Below are 22,228 nucleotides of genomic sequence, written 5' to 3'. Positions count from 1 at the left end.
AACGGGAGGTTTTTTGAAAGCGGCAACCAGAATAATTATCTGACAGATTACTTAGCCGATTGGTGGATATAAGGGCGAACTGCACACATAAGCGGGCACGCACTCTTCAAAAATTAAGTCAAGAGAGTGAACATTAACTATCACGTATAAAAAAAAATAAAACATTTTACTCACACAAGTGTGTTGCAGCATATCTGTCGGATCCAATATCGAAGGCACAGCATTGTGCTGTAATCTTAATATGTCTGCAAATCCAGTGTCAACCTATGTCTTGTTTACAAGCGATTATTTTGCTATCTTAGGTGTGTTTATTGCTCGATCAGTTTAGCTCCATGAGTCGGTGGGTGGGGCTACAGAGGCGGTTTCACCCTTCTAATACGTCATTGATTTGAGAGCCTTGTTTTCTGGGTCTGCTGTCTATAAAAGCTTTTCTTTTACTAACAAGGAAGTTTTCAGCTCAGAAACTTACAGGATATTCTTATATTACCATGACTTGTATATATTAAAGGCTCAAGGGAAAGTTGATTTCTCAATTCATCACCCCTTTAAAAACTATACTTTGACCAAACAAGATTCATGGCAATACGAACATGAATTTCTTTTAGATTTCATCAACTGAAGTCAGTAGTACCACAACCATCTCAAAGAGTCATAACAAAATGATGCAAGTTCTAGAAATGTACCAGTCAATGTTAGAGGTTCAACCATCTTTGCTCCAGGTCTATTTTTAATAATAACTTACAAAGGATGTGTTTTATGATGGTTTCATCATCGACAAAAACATTGCATCTCATAGGAAACAAGCAGAAAACAGACAGAAAGTGTATTTACTCAACTGGAATGTCTGAAAATGTCTCTCATTGAAATGTTGTTAAAAAACAAGTTAGATTTAACATGCAAAGAATATAGCAAATTATTCACTTCTATGACAACCACTGAAGGCGCATTAAATTCTGGTATTCTGTCAGATTGTTAGTTAAAATATAAAATACTGTTTACATACACATAAATATAAAACAGCTTGTCAAAAATGTCCAGATTCCTGGTCTTTTTTTCCCATTTCTGTATGCTAATCAAAAAACACAATATACAAAACGCTTTAATAAACTTTAGGTTTTGCAATAAAAAATTAAAAACAGAATTGGTTCATTTAATTTCATACAGCAAAATTGTTCCATTTTGTTGAGAAGTGAAGGCAAATAGGTAGTAGGCACAAGTGACAGGTCAATATGAGAGGGTAGGATAAATTCAAGTATTACACTCTGGAAAACACAAGTAGATTGTTAGGCCAGAGCTCAACAATACTTAATACTAATAAAATCCAAGAGAATTCTGACAGAAATGCATGAAAAGTTCAGGCACACACTGACCGATGCAATGGTGATAAACCATTTACATAAAACCAATAAAAAGAGAGACATCAGTAGAAAACAAGACAGGTCTAGAGTCAGTGGCTCCTCTGGTTTTGTAGCCCCTTCAGGCACATTAAAGGAGAGTTTGGTGTGAGGAGGCAAGACGTGGTGATTGTGCAAGTTAGTCGCCCAGGTGGAGATGACTAAGGTCTTCAGGGCTCAATAGCAAAGGTCCTTCACGGGACTAGAAGGTAACTCTGCTGGAGTGACAGATGTTCTCACAGGAATCGGTCGTGAGAAGGAATTTTGGCATTGGCACAGTGACAAAAGGGCTAGCGGTTACTCTTCATTGCCTCCTTGGCAGCAAGTATAAGGGGAGTGAGGCTGGAAAGAGGCTTGGCCAGCTTGAGGAAAGGATGCTGTAAGAGACAAAAGGACATTAGTACAATTTCTAGACGATTACCTAGTCATCAAAATCATCACTTCTCTAACACCTCCCAAGTCTATTCCAGGGGTTACCAAACTTTTTGTCAGCTGAACCCCTTAGATGTAAAATATTAACTTGATGTACTCCTTGAATATTCAATAATTGAATAACACATTTGCATATTCACAGGTCTGTGATGTTAATAGTCACCTGACATGCCAGTAAACACTTTTTAAGATCCCATTCTCACTATTAACTACAACTTTTGCCTCAATACACTCCTAATTACTGCTTATCAATAGTAAGGTAGTAGTTAAGTTTAGGTATTGGGTAGTTTTAAGGAATGTAGAATACGGTCATGCAGAATAAGGCATTAATATGTGCTTTATAAGTACTAATAAAGTAGCCTGGCTCCACCCGCCTACGAACTTCCGCTCAATTTTAATTTTCCTTCTTTTCTCCGTATGGGATTGCGGTATATTCTGTGGTTTTCACCGGTCAAAAATTTGACCAGTCCAATCAGCGATCAGAGGGAGTGCCTTAGAATGATTAGGTTGATGTTGTGCGCTAGTTTGAGACGACATACGTCACGACATACGTCACGTACTGCAAAGTAAATGAATATTTGATTATTATAAAAATCATTAGATTTTACACAAAAAGTTCCGATATTCCAAGATTTCATTCTTCGCTTTCAAACGTTCAAACCCTTAAGCTTATAACATGTCAAATCCTAAGTTTTTATTTTGGCCAAACACTGGAAAAATGCTGCAAACTTCTGTGTGCCAAATGCCGGAAATTATGCAAATGTAGATAAAGAGAACCTAGCGAACATCCCAGTCCTAAATGCACATTAAACTCTAAGCATGTGCAGTTTGTGAGAAGCAGCATTTACTCTGAACAAGCTGCTGTGTGCAAATTGAACTCAGTGCCACAATACATACTTATTTAAACTGCAGTATTATTTCAATAAATTGTGCAGCCCTATTCATCCATTTAAATTTTAAATGAAATTTAATTGATTATTAGCTTTACATCAACTCACAAACCCTGAGCCCCCATTTGGGAAACCCAGGTCTATTCAGATAGAGTTGTAAACAAACAAATCTCATCTGGTGGGGCATTTTGCGATTCGGTTTCCTCCTTACTTGCAAGAGTTCTTTTCCTCCACCTCTCTTCTCCACATCCATCTCTAGGCAGCGGTTTAGGAAGTCTCTAAAAATGGGTGACAGCTTCTCTGGGTTCTGGAGTTCTGGGGTGCCATTAGTAGCGATGAGGTACAGCGCCTGGAGACGAACATTATCCATTAATGCAATAAATCTTTTCTTTAAAGTTAAACAGATCACTTGAGCCATCATCAATAATTACAAAAAGACTTTACAAATGAATTTGTGATAGAGTAATACAAGTACAGGACAAGAAAGGCTCACCCTCAGAGGATTCTCATTAAGATAAGGAGGTTCACCCTCTACCATCTCGATGGCCATGATACCCAGAGACCATATGTCCACTTTGGGACCGTAGGCTTTACGTGTGACCACCTCAGGGGCCATCCAGTAGGGTGTTCCTACCATGGTGCTCCTTTTACTTTGCTCAGGAGTGATTTGAGCACAGAACCCAAAATCGGCTAAAAAGAAGAGGAAACAATTTCTACACAATGTGTTGACATGATGAAACCAGGACTTGGTAGTTGGACCGTGGACTTACTTAGCTTGACAGAACCGTCCATTCCTAATAGAACATTGTCACTTTTGATGTCTCGATGGATGACCTGGTTCGAATGAAGGAACTCTAGAGCTTGCAAGCACTGTGAAAGAGTCAGACCACAATGCTTAGGCGGTGATGGGAAAAACAAACGGTTCAGATCTCACAACTATGCCAGAAATACTGTACCTCTCTGCAGACAGCAGCAATTTGTGCCTCATCCATGCAGGTTTCTGTTACCACATCGGTCAGAGAGCCTCCAGCAAGGTACTCCATCACCACAAAAAGCTCATCTCCAACCAAGAAGCTACACACACACACACAAGAAAACAGAAAGTAGATGTTACAATAGGTGGCTGGATTGAAAACATATGCATAAAATAACTTTACTACTTGCCTTTCACATGCAAGTTTTTAATATTCTGGCTGAACGCCCAGTGACAGTTTTTCAAGGAAACTGTTATTTAGAATGCATCACTGTATTGTTTCCATGGTGACACATCATTGCTCGTCACATGACACACTGCAGTCACAATAGTGCTGTATGACTGATGATCTGCTGTTATTTATTTTTTCCTTTTTATTAAAAATGTTCACAAATTTGTTACCTATAGTATGAAATATTTGATATTCTGATTGTCAAATATGAGCAAGTGGATGTGTATTGCTATTTAAACACCTTTATAACGATCGCGTTAGTTGAGATATGAGCGATGGGCGCCTGCATTTTAGTTTGTGCTGCAGTTCAGAGAATCTGATCTATTGGATTTACACTGTGTGAATTCATCCACTTCTCCTGAAATACAAGTGAAAGTAAGTGTCCGGTAAACTGTGAGAAGAGCAGAGAAAAGTTTAAAGTTACTTACACAATGGGTAACACTTTACGGTAAGGGTACATGAATTATCGTGAATTTATGCATTAATTCATGCATGACTTGTGCATTATCAATAGCTCATGAATCATCAGGAAATAACAGGAGTTCAAAGTCTTTCATTCATGACTTCATGGATTAACAACACTTTAATTAAGACATTAACTAAGATGGGTACATCATCATGAATTATGGTGTATTACGCATGCATGATCATGATGCTTTCTATGTTCACAAAAAAAAGAGGATAAAGCTATGGTTATGGTACATGGATCATCATTAATTCATGCATGAAAAAAGCATTAATTAATGTCATTTCACAATTATGCCATCCTTAATAACACATTGTTCATTGTTCAATGTTTCAAAGGACCAAGTCACCACTTTAGTTGAGGGGCCACACAAATGATGAAGTTATGAGAAGCTAATGCTTAGTTAAAGATGACTACTGTATTTAAATGTTAACAGAATTCATGTGCTATGTGCTGAGCCTGTGGCCAGTTTTGGGGTCTGACCATTTACCTGCAGGCTACTATGAAGAAGACATGAACATGCTTAACTCAGAGATCATGATTAATGAAAAACTTTATTTAATCACATTAATTGATATAATAGTCTAGCCTGTGCATGCATAAGGTAATGTGGATGATGTGTGTATATTCCTTTAATAATTCACGAGTTCACACTTACATTAGCTACATTAAATAGAGTAAAGTATGCATATTTGGCGGGCTGTCCGGGGGAGGGCTCCGAGCACTGAATTTTGGCCCGAACCCAGAGCAGCCTATTAGTTAGGTTTATTATCTGAATGTGCTCCTCCTAAAAACAAATGTACAAATAAAACATAATTTCAAGTAGTCTTACATGCATGAATTAGACCAATGTTTTTTGTGAACATAGAATGCATCATGATCACGCATAATTCATGATGATGTACCCATCTTAGTCAATGTTTTTTTAAAGGTGTTGTTCATCCATGAAGTCATGAATGAAAGACTTTGAAATCCTGTTAGTTCCTGATGATTTATTTATTTATTTTCTGATGATATATGAGATAATAATGCATTTAGAAATGCATAAATCATGCATGGCTGAATTCATGTACCCTTACCGTAAAGTGTTACCACACAAGGTGTGTCTGATGTTAATAAAACTTGTTGCCTAATTATAATAGAAAGGATTATTATTGTCGCTCCCATAGACCTCAGTGTATATTTTACAAACTCTAAGTGTATTGTTTGGCTGGTACTGTATAATTAAATGTCTGAAACCTAAAATAAACATTATGTGGTAGAAAACACTGAATAGTTGTTGTATGACAAGTGCTGCCTTTGGCTCAGCACCAGCCAAAGTGCAAAAGCACATTTGAATTTAACAGTTGATCACATGATGCGATGTAGTGAACGTTCTAATAACACCAGTGTGATCGTACACTCCATGGACCAGCCAAGACTGACCACACTGGTGTGCTCGTACATCGAAAGGGTTAAATGGCTTCAAGGGCTGTAACTACCTGTCTACGAAGTTGACAATGTTGGGGTTCTTCATCTCCTTCATCACTAGGATCTCATTGATGATCAGTTCCTTCTTAGGCTGCTTCTGTAGGTTAATCTGCTTGATGGCGACCTATGAAAACACATCACTGTCAGTTCACTTGGCCTATGTCAACTAAACCAGAAAGGCAAAAATTAAATTCACAGTTAAATTGTTCAGTGAAGAAAAAAAAATTATTTAAGAAAAAATATTTCATTTTAATAGTAATTCAGTGTGATTAATTTATACTAAATATGCTGGCATTGAAAATATATTATATTATATTAAAAACAGTAATATTGTGAAATAACTGTTTTCTGTTTTAATATATTTTAAAATGTATTTTATTCATGTGATGGCAAAACTTAATTTTTCAGAATAATTACTCACATTGTCACATGATCTTTAAGAAATCATTCTGATATGCTGATTTGCTACTCAAGAAACATTTCTTATTATGATCAATGTTGAAAATTTGTTTCATATTTTTGGTGGAAACCGTGATACAGGTTTTCAAGGATTCTTTGATAAATAGAAAAGGACAGCATTTATTTGAAATATAAATATTTTGACACATTATAAAAGTCTTTACCGTTACATTTGATCAGTTTAATGCATCCTTGCTGAATAAAATAATTCATATCTTTTAAAAAGTACTTTTGTACCAAACTTTTGACCAGAAACTCTGACCTGTACTTAAATTCCACTATTTTTTTCCAAGGGCTTTTCTCAGCAAATATAGATATAAGCAAATAATTAGATTCATTATACAACATGTAATATTTTGTTTTTCAATTAATAGAGTGCAAAATACCTCTTGGCCAGTGGCAACGTCAATGGCTGTGTACACCGTACCAGACGCACTGTAAAGAGACAACATTTAACTGAGGCAATTTGATTCCAGTATAACTAATCACCTGTAAAATGAAGAATAACTAACTGTTTTATAGATACAGACTGTAAAATAGAAAGTAAAATGACTAAATCATTAAATATATTTACCCTTGTCCAATTTTTTCGTATCTTGTGTATTTTTTCTTGGGGTCTCCAATACTGACAATGGTTCCTAAAATCAATCAAAACAACACAGTTAGCATTCTGACATACAAAAAAAATCCACGCATAGGCACTTTCAGATGCCACCGTGCACATAAGACTAGTAACGTTGTGTTGAGCATCTGGAATGATTAGTAACCATCAAAAACATACTAAGTTTCTCCATAATCTCTTCATCGGTCATCTTGCCCTTGCCCTTCTTCTGTTTGTCTCCAGCTTTGGAGCCATCTGTGTCCACACTGGCAGCAGGTGCAGGAATGGGATCGATGACCGAACGAGTGTATACCTATCCAGAAAACAAAGACCAACAACATGGTGATCACTCAAAAACCATGAAGTACAAACTAAAAAATAATGAGTAATACCTAAACCAAAACTCTGAATTTATTTAAAACATGATATGACAAGTTCCTGTCCACTCACAGATATGGTATGCTGTGGACGTGGTGCAACAACAGGGGGCGGGGCTTCATCATCGTCATCATCATCAGTGTCCTTGACTGGTGATTGCTCTGAGCCTTTTTTTGCTGCTGGTCCATCTTTTTCTGAAATAGAGCAGAACAAATTCAGTAGAAGATAAATATGAATACAGCTGAATTTGTAGAATGTTATTGCACTTATATACCTGTAAAACTGAGGTATTTCTGCCTGCTGTTGCCTGTGGAATCGTAGAATTTGAGCACATCCAGCACAGCCTGAGGGTTTTTCTTCTGCTCAGATTTCGTGATGTTGGAGGTCTGCAGCAGCCGAGCCCACTGCTCTGGCATGCCCTGAGACAGAAGAAAGAGAAACATAAAGAAAATTTAATGCAAAAAGAAAGTAAGGAGCCATCTAATAATTTGAATAATTAAAATTCAGGAGGCTAATCAAATCAGTGGACTATGACAGACAGGAGACAAATGGTCACAAAATTCAATTTAGGCAATTGAATTGGCAATTCCTTCCAGCATTTGATGGATTAAGACAGGTCAGGGGCAGAAAAGTTCATTTGCACCAGAGGAAAGGAGGAAAGTATGTCTCACTCACAGTGAACTCCCCCGTGACCGAATCGAAGCCCACGTGTATGGTGTGCTCAAAGTCTGAAGGATTAGAAATCTCTGGACGCTCCTTATCCTTGTCTTTTTTCCTTCCTTCAACAGAAAAGATGATTAGATTACTCTGGTCACTGGCAAATGACAGATTCCAGTGGACAATTTTAATATAAATGAACCCAAGTCCGAGGTGAGCCTCTGTGTTCAAAAATGTGTATATAACCACATACAAAAGAAAAGACAATTAAAGGAATGTGCAGAGTTCAATACAAGTTGAACTCTATTGTCACCATTTGTGGAATCAATTTGTGCTGATCAGCACAGAAATTACCTGTTAGTTTTTTCCTCAAAAAATAAATAAAAAAGCAAACATTTGGGTCATAGTATGGAATTATGGAATCTTCCAGCAAGCGCCGGCGGTAACAAATCCCCTGCGTATAAGTTTTACAGCAAACAACAGTAAAAACAACATTCCTGTCTGTGTGTGGTTTGTGATAAGGCGATATAATAACGCACCCTGGCACAACAAACCAATCTGTGGAAATGAGACAGACATGGTCATAAAATGCATATGTAAATCTCAAGTCATTTTTTGCGACTTAAGTGCTAATCGAGTCCAACTCGTACACTCAAGCTTTCATCTCTTGTATTCGTAAAACAGTAGGTTCATAAAAAAGTACAGGGGTGACTTACTACTTCCGGCTAGATTCTGAAGAACGACTCAAGTGGACAATTTACTATCCCATGGGGCAGTAAAGCAACGCTGGTAGATGACAATCACAACATGACGGATGTAATTATATTCATACTGCAAACATTAATGCTACATAGAGCCTCTATGTAGTATTAATGTTTGCAGTATAAAGAGCATACTTTTTTAATGGTTACAAAGCAAAATAATTACCCACTCAGAGAGTATGTGATTTCGTACACAACCAGTCTGAAGATTTACATTAAATTAGCAAACACTTTAATTTAGCAAACACACCCAAAGCGAGAGATTTTTTTTGTAAAGAACATGACTTTTTTTAATCACGAGTGTTTTCAACTGATTTAAATTTAAACAGAAATGTTAATTACTAAAAATAAATTTGCTGAGAAAAGCCCATAAGAAAATCATTATTGGGAATTTATATACAGGTTGAAGACAACTGCATATTTTAAAAAACGTTTTTTTAACTAAATTAAACCGAAACCTCATGACATGCTTAGGGATACATTTTTCCAGTTCCTCTACTTATAAGTTCCTCTACTTATAACCACAACCCTACTGCAAAAATGACAAGCAAAATACTTTATTAAAAACTACAGAAAACTATTTTCTGTGAGATTCAACACAAATGCTGTTTGGTATTGACCCCGTACCTTTCTCTGCTGAGAATATGGATATGATCTTGTTGCGAGGTTTGTCCCTCTTCTCCTCAGGGACGGAGGGCAGGGGTTTAGAGCTGGGGTTTGTTGACATACTGTCCTTGATGCTGGTGCTAAAGGTGCTGCTCATTCTGACTGGGGGGGCAGGGGGTTTATCCTCCAGCTCTCCGTTGTCAGACATGACAGGGAAACACACTCAGAGGGGTAAGAGGGTTTCAGAGATCAACCTGCAGAGGGCGGCAGAGAAACAAACGTCTTAGCTGATAAATAAATTGTTGCATTAAAGACAACGGAAAATGGAGACAATGACAGATAATGGGGCATGAGTAAGGCTATTTTGGCAAGAGATTTTATCAGGGCACATCAGTTTTGTAGTGACTAGCAGAATACAAGCAACAACAAAAAAAACAGCCAAGGCTGGTCGTCCAATAAATGCAATGTGCATAAAAACAATGTAACTGTTTCTGTAAAATCTCAGAGGAACAATTTCAGAATTTTATTGTACAGACCTTTTATAAAAGCTTTCCAACCACCACAATGGCCACACCAAGAGTCTGCTAAAATAGCGCAAAGCATACTAACCTCTAATCAACAGCTGCTACTATGCTACAAAAACAGCCAGTTAACAAGTTAACATGGACAGAGAGAGACTGTCTCATGTTCTGTAAGCTGCCTCTGTTTTTGAGATGTGCAAACAATGTCCACCCCTGTGTGTAAGTCACTCATACTTTTTTGGAGAATTCACTGTCTAGCAGCTGCGAGTTAGCTTAGCATTGCTATCCTAGAGACTTCTAGCAAGTCATTAATTCCAATGAAAGTGCTGAGGTTTTCAAGTCAAGAGTGCAAGTCTGCAAAACAGGATGTCTTACTAAGAACGTCTGCGTGACATGAGCTCACTTCCAAAATCTGGTGGGCTTTGCTACCATAAAATGGAACCTCTTAATAACTGATTTGCTGGCAAACACACAAACAGTGCATGCTGCTCCTCGCATGAGGTATACGAGAAGCTCGACTCTACATTGCACATACAAGTATTTGACAAAAATAGATGCTTTCAGTACTGGATTAAATATATTTTCTATATGTTTCTCTTGTCTCAGTCTGCCATCTTGGATCAGGATTTTCACTGAGGTTGTCACAATGGATTACGAATATGCCTTCTCTGTGAAGGATATGACACAATGCTGATTAGAATTCTGGGGATCGCCAATGGGGCCACAAAAAAGCACTAAGGAAAATGTTATATTATTGTTAAGTATTTTTAAGGTCTGTCAAAGTTAACTGTAAAAATGCTCTGGAACAATATTTATTATGAAAATAGCTCTACTAAGAAAGTACATTTTTGAATGGAATTAAAAACAATTCTCCTAGTGATGCTTTGACATTTTGGAAACCAAAAATATTTGGCTAAAACAGCGAGAATAAAATAAATAAAAAATTGCACGAAAATCATTGACTGAACTTCTCCAATGATGCCTTTTGAATGTTTCCGCATCTATTAGCAATATGTAAAATTTGTTCGGCTGAAATCTCAAGAGGCGACTTTCCAACAAACTATCACCTGTGAATACGAGGCCCTTTAAAACATTGTTTGATTACCCAAGTTTATTTACAGAAACTTTATTACGTTTCACAATTTGACAGTTAGAAGCACATTTATAAATCTTTAACATTCAGTTTTTACCATGGTCTGTCTGAATACTTGATTCTGATTGGCTGGAAGGTGTGCGATGAAAACTGTTTAATGCACAGGTAGTTCCAAGTCAGTTTAATAATTCCTCTATATATTAATGCACTAATTTCATTTGGCACACACATACACACACACACATAGAGAGATGGAGAGAGAGGAGGTCATGCCCGCACAGACACATTCAGGAGCAGATAAACTAATCAAAGCTGTCCCATGACTCGAAGTAATAAAATAGCTTTACTACTGAATCGCTACATTATATTTCTCAGCAACGAGGGGGTTACTTCCTCATAATATTAATTATAGTAAATAAACCTCACAGTCTGTTGTTAATAGATAGAGATAGTAAACAGACGCAGGTATGAATCTCTCTATTGATCAATAATTAATTCAAATAAATGTTATCTTATGCACTACTTTATCTCTGTCTGATTCAAGGCGGGCACGATGCTACACTATCATTTTTTTTTTGTTGGTTTAACTTAAAAAAGTAAGTAACCTGGTTGCCTAAAAAATTGGAGTTTATTGAAATAAAAAATGTGAGTTGATACAATGAAGGAAATTGGTTTAATAAATAGAAACTCAAAATATTATTGTATCTGAACCACATAAAAACTGTGATAAATCATGAAAATAGCACAATTTGGCATGTTTCACAAATAAAACACACACAATTACCCAATATGCTTACAAAATCTTTTAATAATATTTGAAAAAAGGTTGTCGATTTTCAAAAATGTTAATTGTATCAACTAAAATGTTTCATTTCAATCAACTCAAAATGTTAAGGCAACCAGGTAACTTATTTTTAAAAACAATTTACAGTGTAGAGCTACCTGATGAAAATAGAAAAGTCAAATATTGAGCAAATACTGGCAAATGACCATGGCATTAGCAGAATAATCCATGGCTAGCTGTGTATTAAACGTTTTTAATACACAGCACTTTGCGGAGGCAACAACCCTCTGTTATGCTTAAAGGGTTAGTTTACCCAAAAATGAAAATTCTGTCATTAATTACTCACCCTCATGTCGTTCGACACCCGTAAGACCTCCGTTCATCTTCGGAACACAAATGAAGATATTTTTGTTGAAATCCGATGGCTCAGAAAGGCCTCCATTGACACCAATGTCATTTCCTCTCTCAAGACCCATAAAAGCCACTAAAGACGTTGTGATAAAGCCCATCTCACTACGGTGGTTCTACAATCATTTTATGAAGTGACGGCAATAGTTTTTTTGCGCAAAAAAACAATACCGACTTATATAGTGATGGGCAGATTTCAAAACAGATTTACCGCGTGTCAAACTGCCAAAGTCACGTGACATTGGCGATCCAAGTCCTGAATCGGTACGCTGATTCATAACCATTTGAATCTTTGTTTTGAAATTGGCCATCACTATATAAGTCATTGTTATTTTTTTTGTGTACAAAAACTATTCTCGTCACTTTATACAATTATTTTACAGACTCTGTAGTGAGATGGACTTTGTAACAATGTCTTTAGTGCCATTTATGGGTCTTGAGAGGGGAAATTACTTCATTTATGAAAAATAAAGTAATAAAAACATTGTGGCCAATGAAGGCCTTTCTGAGCCATCGGATTTCAACAAAAATATCTTCATTTTTGTTCCAAAGATGAACAAAGGTCTTACGGGTGTCGAACGACATGAGGGTGAGTAATGTTCATTTTTGGGTGAACTTACCTTTAAATTACTAGATTTGGAAAACAAGGTTTCTTACTGCCCTGAATTATCTATACACTTTTTTTTTTAGAAAACCCCCTCAGATGCATGTGGTCATGCATCATCTTCATCATCAGTCAAGTCTGGTTAAAAATCAGTGCCATCGTGTGGCTGTCTGCATCCTCTCTGCCCCTGTCATCAACATGTCCAAATAAGGTAAAATCCTGTATCACCTTAGTGAGGTCAATCCAGCAGATCATGTGCAACTCAACCGCAACGTGACCACAATGTCTTCCTGTTTGACAGCAGTTTGACTGTGCATTGTTTTCACACAACAAATGACTTATACCTGATCGATTACTGCACAAAGACATAAGAGATTGTGACGGCCAAGAGTTTTTAGGTTTAATGAATTTGAGAATTATGTATTTTTATGTTCTAATGATTGATTGCTATGTGCAGCCATGGATTACACACTTTTCTAGTTTCTTCTGAATCAATTTTACCTGAGCTATAACAAAGATAGTTGAGAAATGACCAATACAATTGTATTTGTAACTATTCCAGTCTAAGTCTTGCATGATCTTAGACTAACAATTGTGACTGAGCCAGTTCACTAAAGACAACGACAACATGGGCAGAATAAAGATCAGCTAGGTACTGTTCGAAAATTCTCATATACTGTACACATCAAATGCATATTGACACCAATCTAATGAAAACCAAACATATGCAAAACAAAAACCACAAGCTTGACAGAAATCTTGAATCAATCTGAACGAAGAAAGCCACCATAAATCCATCAAGTAGTCAAACAGTAAAAGTCTACATTCATTAAATTCATTGTTTTAGAAGCACAATCAGTTTAAATTGCTTTTTTCAGCAACCATTACACACTTCAGCAGTAAGAAGGGGGATAATCAATACTAAAACCTAAAGAAATCAAGAAAAAAGGATGCAATTAGATGCCAGTGCTGTCGCTAACACCATCTCACCCTGAAGAACCCCGATGGAAAGATCCAGCTGATGTCCCTGGCTCTCCTCTGGCACACTCCTGAGACATTGAAGGTATTCTGTATGGCGTCCACAAGTCTCTTTTCTCCCTGTGTTTCCAGTGAAGTGAGCCGAGAGAGAGGCGTGTTGATGCAGGCATGCTTCATTCCACAGCAGGATGAAACGCTGCGAGTGCAGTCATGCCTTTGTGCTGCGCATTGCTATAGTGATGTATGTTCCACCCCTCAGGCTTGATATAAGGCCCTACACTAGAGACATTTGACTAGGCATACCTTTACACACCACTGACTCTCGCTCTGAGGAACCACCGCCATTACACAACAACCACAAATGAATCACGAGTATGGGAGGTATTTTAGGAGCTTGATTAGAGCACTTTTACCCCCACATGCCTATGGAAGAGGATCTGAAAAGATATCTCTGAAACAACTTCATACAATATTGAGTAATGATTCTACATAGACTGCAGATTTCATATTTTCCATTTTTCCTCAAGGAATGTTATTTGGGATCAAGTCTTAACTTGATTTCCAGTAACGACCGTGATTTGGAGATGGGTGTGACTCTCTCCAGTGTTTTATATGCTCAGATGCACATCTGCACGGTCCATTTTTTTCTTCAGTTTTTTTTCTTCAACTCAGAGCCAATGTTTTAGTTAGTCTAGTGCTTGTGAATCTTACAGCCTCGAGCTACTGATTCCTCAACCATTTCTGCCAAGCCATACATAATCTAAAGGCTCCAAAAAACAACATTTTTTCCCCACAAATTACAAAATCATTTGAAAAAAAGAAGTGAATGAGAAAAATTTTTCATGAATCTTCTTCATAAGATCGATTGGTCTGTAAATCGGACATCTAAAAAGCCAAGATACCAGTTTATCATCATATTTTTTATGATATGTGCATTCACGCCACATCAGAATTACAATTAATTATTCATTAAAATACAACTTTTTAAAATATTCTTAGAGCTCTGACTTGTACCAACTGATTGCTGCAACATGATGCAGAACCACTCAAAATAGCAGCAGCTTCAACAGTAAAATGGTTATTAAAGGCACAGTATGTAAGTATCGCTGCTAAAGTTGGCTTATTCATAACAATAATAAAGGCCTAGCTTGATGCTGTGAATAAGCGTAATTTTATGGGAGTTGTCGTCTTCACATATCCATAGCTGATGGAAAGCAATTCGAGAGCACTCAGGCAGAAATCATGTGAGCTAATGAATTCAAGTTTTATTAAAGGGATAGTTCACCCTAAAATTAAAATTAGCCCTCGATTTACTCACCCCAAGACATCCTAAGTGTATATGAGTAGGCCTGTCACAATAACGAATTTTTCTGGACGATAAATTGGCAAAATAAATTATTGCGATAAACGATAATAATGTCATTTTGAGACAATTTTCATCTAAAATAATGATAATGGCATAATAATGGAGATATACCTTTTCAAAGACCAATAAACTTTTATTTCTAAAGACTATTTAACACTGAAAACATTTTAAATATCCACAATAAATGAACAAAACAACCGAAAACAATAAAAAGCAGTGGACTCTCAGTCCATTGCTCAATAAATAAAATGGATGAAAACTGCAAAGGATGATTGTGTTTTAGGTGCATATAAGGGGTGGCACGGTTCACAAAACCTACGGTTCGGTTCGGATCACGGTTTTAGGGTCATGGTTTTCAGATCTGTATGGTTCTTGTTGTTTTTTCTTTTAATCGATAACACTCCAGAAATTTATTTCAGCATGTGATATATAACCTAAAAAATGTAGGATCCAGCATAAAAAAAAAAGTTATATCTTGTAATAATGCACAAACAACTTGACTTGACCATCTCTAAGGAAAGCTAAGTGAATTTTTGACACTGCAAGAGAAGACATTGATGACATGCTTTTCATTTATTTGGCAAAAAAAGGAGAACGTGTATTGCTATCTCTACAGGAACTTATGTGCCTTTTTAGCACACAAAGATTGAACTGAAGAATTAACTTGCATTTATCAAACTGCCAACTTCAGTGTTGCTTTAAGCCTTTATACTTGGCGCGGCAAAAATTACGTCAAGGAGGAGTGTGCGAGACCCCATTTCGTTTGGCGCTGTGTAAATCAAATTTTGTAACTGTGTGCGGCTTCGCAACTGAAAAAGCACGATTTTTAGGAGAATCTGGCCGAGTATGACGTCTCATCACGCAAGCAACCGGTCTGCGCGTCAATATAAACACCTCCCCAAACGAGGCGCGTGCAGGCAGTCAACAAAAGAGACAAGGAAAACAAACAAGCATCCAAAAGGAAATTATCACATTATTTTTTATTCTTTAGATTTAGATTAATTGATTTATTGACTATAGCGACAGGCTTATCCATTAGTATCATGTGATCGCAGTTTGTGTCCACCTGAGTTGACATCATTCGCCTTCTTCCCTTTTTCAATGACATACGATTCGCATTTACTGGGGAATATCCAATTTGACCACTTACATGGCAGACACAAATGCACGTATCTGAATCATATCGGATTTATTACCACATATGAGTGAGACCTAAATCTGATCTGAGGATATAGGAATTCATGCGTTTTTTTTCCTGCTTACACATTCACGTCATATCCGACCTGTGCCACATGAGAAAGAACAATCGGAATTGGGTCACTTGAACCATTGGGCCAAAACGGTATGCAGTTAATTTTTACATACTGCATGTATTACTGTATAATAAAAAGTTTTCTGTCTATAAATGTCTCCAAACAGTTGTTCCTTTGTCTAATAAATCATAGTATATTAAAGCATCTTTGCATGATCCATGGTTTCTACAAAAATACAGAAATCGAGGGATGATGACATTGATAGGCAACATGGCTTTAAAATGGCTTCATTTCTCTGGATTGAAACATTCTTGGATACATTTGGGATAAGTACAGTAAGTACAGGTGAACAAACTACATAACATTGTGCTAGTGGGTTTTGGATATTTTCATCCAAAAATCTTACATATTGTGCTTTTAATAATGCAAGAGTAAACTGAAAAATAAATGAAATACATTCAATATAGTTTGATGTAGCTAGCACAGAGATGAATGATCTAATGTGCCATTAAATAGCTAAACTATAAGTAAATAAGGCATTTGCATAACAACTGTTACTTATTGTATTGTGTAAAAGTATTTTAAGTCATTTCTTTCTTTCAAAAAAAAAAAAAAATCCAAATATAAACTTTTGAACGGTAGTGTATATTGGATGTATTAGAGGGGGAAAAATTATAATAAAAGTAGCAGCATTCCAGTAGCTCAAAAAGAAGAGCATGGTGCTGCATGCCACATCAAAGACATGGATCTGATTTCCAGGGAACACATGAACCGGTCACCGATAAAACTGCAAACCTTAAATGACATGCAGGTTCCGTTAGATACAAGCATCTGATAAATGAACAAATGTACAGTAATAATCATGGAAAGTTGCACTTGTTAGAAATTAAGATTTTCTCCAATCACATAACTTCAGCAAAGATACTATTTTCCATCTATGGTATGCATAACAGAAGATTTCATTTAAAGGCTGCAAGCTGTCCTCTCAGTTTGTGTGACAAAAAGGGGAAGCGAGATGTAAACGCCAGAGAAAGCTAATGGGAAGAAGGACTGTGGACATCACCGTCTGCTCCCCTGAGCCTGTTTGGTTTGAGCCGCATCAGGCCTAAACTAACAAGCATGTATTGGTATTTCACACTTGCATGCTTGCTCACGGGCCAAAACTAAACATAATGTGCCAGTGACTATGCACGCAATGCGGGTCAGACGCCGACTCCTCCATATAAATGCAAGAACATCACTATTCACTAATTAGCATTAAACCAACAGATATGATGCACTGATTCAGTTTAGTAAAGACTATTAAACATTTCTGATGCATTTTTCTGATTCACAAAATTCTAGCTGTTCCTTCTGATAGTGCTGATTGCAATCTTCAAGCAACCACAAGACAGACATTGAAGGCAAAAAAACATCAGCAGAGTGCCTCCACTTCCTATTACTCACATCCCTATAGCTTCTAATTGGTGGACGGATAACAGAAGCATTTCCTGATCCTACTAGCCACGACCACTATAGATCTCACACTTGCACTTCATCTAACAAACTGGACCAAAACAAAGATATCAGAGCACGCCTCTCTTTTACAGATGTGTAGTTGTGTAGAGGAACTGTTTACAGGAAGACAGACCAAGGGCCTTTTGTATTTGAAGCTTCTATAAAAGGAAATACTGAGCAAGACTTCCTGAAATAAGCCTAGCTGCCATCCTCCTTCCATGCTATTGGGGAATGAAGGCATGTGTTGGTCCTGCGACAAAAAGCAATCTAAAATTACGTTATTAATGATTTTGTGGAACACAAAACTAGACGTTAGAGAGAATTCGCTGTGTGGATTATCAGCCTCTGCCACCATTTATTTATTGCATCTTTTTCCATACAACGAATGTGCATGGTGACTTAAATTGTGTCTTTCCTCCCCAAACATACTTGGTGTCCCATGAAGAAAATATAATTATCGCATGGCAGTCGTGCTAAAACATGATAGAAATATAATGCCACCAAAAGATGGGACAGTGTCACACAAGCACATTTCAACAAAAACTAATATTACTACACATAATGTGCAAAACATTTGTTTAGCCTTCTGAAAACTAAGACTTACTTGGCTTTGATTCTGTTGGCTATTATCCACGTGAGTTAATTCATATTACTTTGTTGGAAGAAAACAAGCCTAGCATTATCAAAAACAAGACATATTTAGACATAAAAACCATCAACACATATCCTTATTGAATATCAAGTGATCTGCGCATTGCTGGCAGAGCACATATCAGGATTAGACTAGTTTAGCATTTTCAACTCACCGAACTCCCACAAACCTCTTCAAAGTTTTAGCTCCGCCTTTTTCACGCTCATAAACTGAATTCGCTGTAAGTATAATGAGAATATTTCCCTGGAGATTATAATTTTGGACGCCGTGTAGACGTGCTTGTAAGTTTTTTTTTTTAAATCAACTACTTCTTGGACCCGGGATCTGTCTGCTATGGCGGAGGGGAAGCGGAACTGTTGACCCAGCCCAATGTTTGTACTTCACTAAACGTAGCTTTTAAGGTTGGACAGTTTTTAATATAATCTATTGTTCATAAAAATCTGAATAACAATCATTAAATCTGCAAGAAATATTGTTTGTAAAAAGAAGTTTTCTGCAACATACTACTGTTAGCAAATGGGTTCCGTCCATGAGTTCCGATGGCTCCGTTGCATGACGGGAAATGTAGTCTAGATCTTATCGCACTGCGTTAAAATGGAGTACTCAAAAACTACACTTCCCAACACTAATCGGTGCCAAATGATTTCATTCTACGAGTCACCGGCATGCCAACGTACGTGTTTACTACTAGAGTCAGGCGTTATTCAAAACTTTAATTCAGATAGTAAAATAAAATATCAAATTGTATAGACAAGATATAAAAAGTAACAATGGTGAGCGTCAACATAAATAAACTTTATTTCAAAGCTAAATGAAAAAGAGATCCAAACCCTCTGTTGGCAGCAACTGGAAAATACATTTTATTCTTCCCTGTTGTAACATTCATGGTCATCTACATAGTAAAAGGCACTGGCACGCAAAAAAAGACATCAATTGATTTTGTTTAGGATATAATCCCAGAAAGAGGCTGAATATTTGATTCAGGGTGCACTGTAATATACTATTTGTTTCTCATCTCTTGGGTACATCTGGGGCAGTACCTGCAATTGGAGAACAAAATATTTGAAAACTGCAATATTAACTTAAAAGAGAAGTCAGTAAGCATGTAGAGAGGACAAATAAAAATAGGGGAAAATAAAGAAAATTAGCTCACCATTTTCCCTTTGGTTTGGTTGTTAGGCCAACACAGGAAAAGTGAAACCATTCTATTGGACACTGTTAAAGGAGAAGAAACCATTTAAAAAAGATATTTTACATGATCAACATTAACAAGATGACTCCTGTTATTGACAACGCCTTTAAAGCAGCACTGGGTAACTTTTGCTCTCGGGGTTCCCCTACAGTTGGGAAAAAATAATGTCCTCAACTACTGTCGTAAGCTGTCATTCTACAACAGGGGATGCATTTGTTGACATGACAACCCTGATAGCCCTGATGCGTGGGTCGTCTCATAACCCGCGGACCCCGTATGTATATTTAATGGTCGCGGTTGCGGGGCAGGTTGTAAAAATATATACAGTGGTGCGGGGAGGGCCAAATAATTTCATAAAAGCGGCCCTGCGGGTTGGTGCAGGACTAACAGTTCCCCTGAACACTGCAGGAGGAGTTCACATGCAGGTGTTCTTCTGGCGGCGCATGTGAAATGTCTTCATCCCAGGTACAGTCAGTGGCATGTTTTAGCATGTCATATGAATATAATTTCATGGGTTTTATTTTTTTCAAACGCCAAATAATCGCGATGCTCACGTTTACAAGCCAGCATCATTATAGTAGTCTATTGGTTACCGTTTTACAGAATCTATATGATACTTCAATTCAATGTTTGAGTGGTAGGTAATCACCATAACAAGCATGACAGCATCGGTCGGGCACGCCTCCTTCAGCTCACACCAATGAGCAAACGCTGGTCCAATGTTGATCCTCGTCCTGCCTTTAATCCCATCACTTTTTCATTTCCTCTTATTGTTTTCCTCCAACAAAACCTTTTCTTTCCTATTTGTCTGTGCTGCTTCGGACATGACTATATTATCCGACAAAAAAGTTGGGCTTGCACGTACGAATTTAAGGAAGTGTGGGTGTTGTTGGAAGTGACGTATATGCCGTATTGCAGTCGAATTTTGTAGTTATTTTTGTTCTCGGGTTACTACCCGAAACCCGAAGTTTAAAAGTACGATTAAAAAACGATACAGACCCCGTCAAGCTATGGCAGACGTTTCATTCAACCTATTGTAAGTCGATGTATCATCAAAAGAGTCTTAAAAATATAATATGAAGGTTGAAAAGTTACCTAGTGCTACTTTAAACAAATCTATTAGCCTACTTACATCAGAATTGTCACATCCAATCATTTCTCCATATGATACTTGACTACACAAACAGTATGTGGGTTCATTAGGGTCCACTGGCATATCCAGGACATCGGATGGATGCATGGCGAGCAAAGACTCACTTATATTGGAACTAGTGAGAAAAAATATGCAAAGAAAAAGTTGAATATAAAGCCTTATAATAATATACTTTGGCATCAATAAATTGTGTCCATATAACCCTGTTACCCAGTTTTCAATTTTTTCTGCTTGGGTGACTCTTGATCTGATCCTTTCTTCTCTCTTCCAGTGGATGCCCTCTTGTCTTTTATATTCTTATCCTCTGAAATAACAAAATAAGCCTGTTTAATCTTGCCCTAAATTAAACAAAATGTATCAATTGGGAATTAATTGTGAACATACATGTTCAGAACAATAAAACTTACTTCGAGGTTGCTTTTCATCTGAGCTATCCGGGCTACCGGTGTCAAGTTTCTCCTGCAGATCGTTCTCAAAGCGTGCTAGATCAGCATCCAACCGTCGAATGTGTTTATCCACCTGGAAATACAAGCAGACTTGTTTTTGCTTGATTCATGGAGTGGGACAGGCTAATATAAAATGGAGGACTCTGCATCTCACCATTTCATATATCTGCATTGCAAGCTGAACTTTGTCATCACTGAACTCTTTGCATTTGCTGTAGGCATTTTCAATCTTCTTTAAATGCTGGACCCGATCCTCGGATGCCAGATTTCTAACATTTGCAATGTACTCAGTAGCTAGTTCACTTATCTCTGCTTTTTTCTCTGTGAAAAACAGTAAGCATGTAATTGGTTAGAAAACATTAAGGACGTTCACTGTAATGGCCTCAATGTGTTTATGATACTGATGCAAACATTAATACCTTCAGTTCTATTATCCAAATCCCCCATTAATGAAAAGTTTCTCTGCAACTCGCAGGGAAGTCCCTCGATACCTGGAATGAATGATTACAATTAAAAACATTTCGCAAACCGCATTTAAGTCAGGGAACGCAACAACATGCATGCAGTGCTACTGTAAGTTCACTTTACATACTGACCAAGCGTATTATAAGACACAAAACATGCAGTTACTCAGTCATGTATACTCCAGCAGTGTAGCACATAATACACTGATACATTAGTAATGTTCAAACACAAACACTCGTCAACTCAGAAGTGCTGCAAGAGGTCGAGTTGTTCACATTCATACAACTTGACAGCAATTAAAATGTGGCAAGAAGTTAAGAAGAACATCTTTTAAGAAACTTACTGTCTAAATAGTGCTCCAAGTACATTCCTTTCGCCATTTTTGTTAGTATGGGCTTTGTACTGAAGGGGTGTACGATGGTTTATTTAGCGCGCGCTGAATTTCCGTTCCTGGAGTTGCTAAGCAGGTTATTAGAATCTTATATAACATTGATCAA

The 22,228-nt window shown here is 37.2% G+C and overlaps 2 protein-coding genes across 2 annotated transcripts; both read right to left on the bottom strand.

Moving 5' to 3' along the window:
• Positions 1-692: 692 nt before the first annotated feature.
• pak2a (p21 protein (Cdc42/Rac)-activated kinase 2a) lies at positions 693-18,959 on the bottom strand. The gene is made up of 15 exons (XM_067452324.1): positions 18,630-18,959; positions 18,428-18,496; positions 9,341-9,573; positions 7,971-8,074; positions 7,570-7,714; positions 7,368-7,489; positions 7,098-7,230; positions 6,891-6,954; positions 6,703-6,751; positions 5,869-5,981; positions 3,673-3,790; positions 3,487-3,586; positions 3,210-3,406; positions 2,928-3,065; positions 693-1,771 (listed from the first exon to the last, which is right to left on the bottom strand). Exons 3-15 carry the CDS (start codon positions 9,525-9,527, stop codon positions 1,685-1,687), a joined length of 1,557 nt encoding a protein of 518 aa, XP_067308425.1. The 5' UTR covers positions 9,528-9,573; positions 18,428-18,496; positions 18,630-18,959; the 3' UTR covers positions 693-1,684.
• A 296-nt stretch (positions 18,960-19,255) lies between these two features.
• On the bottom strand, positions 19,256-22,228 carry ing5b (inhibitor of growth family, member 5b). Its single transcript, XM_067453226.1, has 8 exons — positions 22,075-22,228; positions 21,686-21,757; positions 21,421-21,587; positions 21,228-21,339; positions 21,031-21,124; positions 20,800-20,935; positions 19,629-19,690; positions 19,256-19,515 (listed from the first exon to the last, which is right to left on the bottom strand). Exons 1-8 carry the CDS (start codon positions 22,109-22,111, stop codon positions 19,476-19,478), a joined length of 720 nt encoding a protein of 239 aa, XP_067309327.1. The 5' UTR covers positions 22,112-22,228; the 3' UTR covers positions 19,256-19,475.

The sequence above is a fragment of the Pseudorasbora parva genome, chromosome 9 (genome assembly GCF_024679245.1).
Source record: "Pseudorasbora parva isolate DD20220531a chromosome 9, ASM2467924v1, whole genome shotgun sequence".
Classification (NCBI taxonomy): Eukaryota; Metazoa; Chordata; class Actinopteri; order Cypriniformes; family Gobionidae; genus Pseudorasbora; species Pseudorasbora parva.
Note: the sequence above shows the minus strand (reverse complement) of the source record. Positions and strands in the feature narration are given on the sequence as shown.